The sequence below is a fragment of the Mercenaria mercenaria genome, chromosome 12 (genome assembly GCF_021730395.1).
Source record: "Mercenaria mercenaria strain notata chromosome 12, MADL_Memer_1, whole genome shotgun sequence".
NCBI classification, from domain to species: domain Eukaryota; kingdom Metazoa; phylum Mollusca; class Bivalvia; order Venerida; family Veneridae; genus Mercenaria; species Mercenaria mercenaria.
In genome coordinates this window covers 5,548,383-5,551,647 of record NC_069372.1, presented here as the reverse complement: position 1 = coordinate 5,551,647, position 3,265 = coordinate 5,548,383, and the positions used below count along the sequence as shown (strand labels likewise).

General features: G+C 35.5%; 1 protein-coding gene across 1 annotated transcript; it reads right to left on the bottom strand.

The window, feature by feature from the left end:
- Positions 1 to 1,473: 1,473 nt before the first annotated feature.
- Positions 1,474 to 3,265, bottom strand: LOC123534801 (uncharacterized). The gene is made up of 2 exons (XM_045317225.2): positions 3,112 to 3,265; positions 1,474 to 2,969 (listed from the first exon to the last, which is right to left on the bottom strand). The coding sequence occupies exon 2, from the start codon at positions 2,965 to 2,967 to the stop codon at positions 1,792 to 1,794; it is 1,176 nt and encodes a 391-aa protein (XP_045173160.2). The 5' UTR covers positions 2,968 to 2,969; positions 3,112 to 3,265; the 3' UTR covers positions 1,474 to 1,791.

Here is a 3,265-nt window from a genome sequence, read left to right as displayed (position 1 = left end):
TTGTGGCCTCCCAAGCCCTTATGACCCACTTTATAGAACAGGGCTGGGGGAGTGTAGTGAGAATGCTGTTAATGGTTACCAAGGTCACTGTCAGAGGTCACAGGAGAAACAGCAAATCAGCGAGGAGAATCGACATCACATGGCTAGGAGGATCAATCGTTTATGAGGAGTATCTCCTCTCGACCAGACTCTGTTGAATGCAGTTGTATTTATCATCAACAACCGAAATCTAAGGCCATCTGCCTTTTAGCGTTAGAAACCTCGTCTGCCCCTAATAAGAGTGTCGACCCTGGTATAGTGAATACCATTTTCACTTCAAGCTCAATGTCACACTTAGTCGTCAGAGGTCATACCTTAGGACTAATATTGCTTCGCATTGCGGAGTCTATGTTATTTAATTATACTAATGATAATTATGATATGCAGTCATACTGGTACATTCAAAGAGCTATATATTCTTAATATACATTTAAATAATATTGTCTAATGAATTATAAAATCTATATACATTTATTTGATAATGTTGTTCATGTCTGGTGATGTTTATTTATAGTCCAATATATAAATTTTTTAAAATCCTAACCATATAGGTAATACCAAAATTTTAAATATTTTTTCTTTAACACATATTTCGGAAAGGTAACGTATCATATGTGACGTATTGAATAAGTTAACTCTAGGGACAGTTTTATTATATATAAATTTAATTACTGAACTGTGTATTGGCCATTTATCAGTATTTTACAACTTAAAAATCATCATTGTTGATATATTTCTATGTTCTAGTAATTTCAAAAAGAGTAACGTAAGTTACGGATAATGCATAACATCTGTTCACCTAAAATGATATGAACATATGATAATTTCAATTTTAAATACATAAACATATCTAAATGTCTTGTTTATTACGATTAATTGTACAACAGGCATGTTTATAATATTAAATTCACATAAATGGTGAATTAAATGAAAATTTGCATGGTAACGTATTTTAAATCTCCGTAACTCGTTAAAGCCCCCAACGGAAACTTGCAAACTTTTGTCTGTGAATGCCAACTACCATAAGGTTTAAGAAAATCATAGTGTTGAAAATTTCCCCTGGGGGGGGGGGGGGGGGGGGGGGGGGGGGGGAGCAGGGTCAATTGTCAGCTCAAGGTCTATTTACACTAACAAGAAGCACTTTATGATAACGTACGTCCGTTTTTAATTTGATTTAAATTTGGGAAAAAATGTATTTAAAGTGCAAAATGCATAAAAAAGTAACTGACATTATTGAGCTGGTAGGCTCGAAGCTCGCCTAAGGTAGCTTTTCAAACACTGACATACTCATCTACCACAGCCAGCTGCTATTCAAGTAATTCGTACATTTAACCTTTAGGGGGCTGTAAGGGCTACAATCAGCAAGGAGTGATGAAGTTTTAAGGAATAAATAAATACAATTTCTGAACGTTATTGTTAACATAGAATATAGCTTTATTGTTTTAACTGACACCATGCAAAAATATAAAATAGAATATCAAAGTTAGAAGAAAATATATAAAGGCTAAATGAAAAGAATGTACAAGTATAAATGATATCATTGGAAAAAAAACAACATTTATACACTTAATTGAACACAAGATATGCAACATCAAAAGTCATTCATAACAAATAATTCAGTTTAGTGATTGTATATTTCAAACGCAATGCAAGTACAAAAGTTACAATTTTACACAGAGTCATAATAGGATTCGCGGCAAAAATGATAATAAAACACAGACGCTACACAAATTTGAATATCCTATATTTCATTTATTTATCTTTGTATCGCATCAAACCGCCACCGAAAGGTTTTTGATATGTCCGCATTTTCAGTTTATATAAAAAGATATATCTTGACTTTTCAAACGTTACGGCAATGTCATCTGTTTTCACACAGTAAGATACAGAAGAGGGTTTGTCATTTAGTTCCGTTACCTTGGTGACACCTTTGTTCGAATTTAGTCGGTAGATACTACCGGGTGTTTTGAACGTCCTTCGCTCAAGGGCAAGTGTGTACAGATACCCATATTTATCAACTATTATGTCTTTTGTCTGCGCTTGAAGCTCCGTGAATTCTTCTACAACGTTAAAATCTCTGACATCATAGACGGTAACGCTGTCTGCGTCAGCAGCATACATTTTATTTTTATCGATACCAAACGTTAGGTAATTAGGCACCTCAGTTATACCATCTCGTACTACTCTTTTAGTTTCACCGTCAAGTCCATATATTTTGATATAGACACCTTCTCTATCTGAGCTACATCCTACGTAAAGATTTTCATCTTGGTTGTTGTACGCAAGGCCGAGACATTCACCAAAATTTGATTCAAAACTAATCACAGAAATCACCCTTTCTACCTTCATTACCATGGTCGCACCGACGACTACGATGTAGATGCATCCGTTGTTTGCGGTGAAGGCGACAGAATGGGACCCAGTTTCTGTGATATCTAAAGGTTTAGGTCGCTGCTCATCCCACTTGTTTTGCTTTGGAATTAGCAAACTTGCGATAGGTTTACGTGTATAATCAGCACTAAAGACACGAATCTTTGAGTTAGTGAAGTCCGTGACAACAAGTTCTCCATTTGGAAGGAATGTGGACCCTTTTAAAGTACATTCAACGTCAAATTTGATCGTTCCTATTTCCGTCAGTTCTGGGTATGGCCCTTGGTTCGGAGACACCCGAAATGTTTTACTTATGACCGAGACGCTGTGCCTGTTTAACTTTACTTCTTTCGTATGTTCAGTTGCACATGTTTCACATAAACCAACTTTGCAATCTTGACAATAGTAGGTGCCCTTTGCTTTTCTTCCTCTTCGTTGACACGAGGTACAATGTACATCTTTATAGCTGATGTCGTCGTTCAGACCAAAATTTGACCCACGATCGACACCTGGATCCCGCTTCTGTAAAATGCCTCCTAGTGAGTTTCCCGATGCCATCTCTAAAACAATTATAAAAAAATAAATATATTCATTGTCAAAATAGTGTCAACATTCATTGTCTGTAAATGTGAGTTAGTGAAATAATCTTTCAGTTTTTGAATGCAAAAGTCATTTTGAACGAAAGAAAAAATGAATATTTACCTTCAGTCTGTCAGCCTTTAAACAGTCCGTACGCATTAGCCGCAAATGTCAAAGGTATAACATGTATAACTTACAGATATATGATATCAGATCTTTACAGCTTAATAAACCTATTGTCTATTGAACGCATGATAGTTAATGCCTGTCACTACTA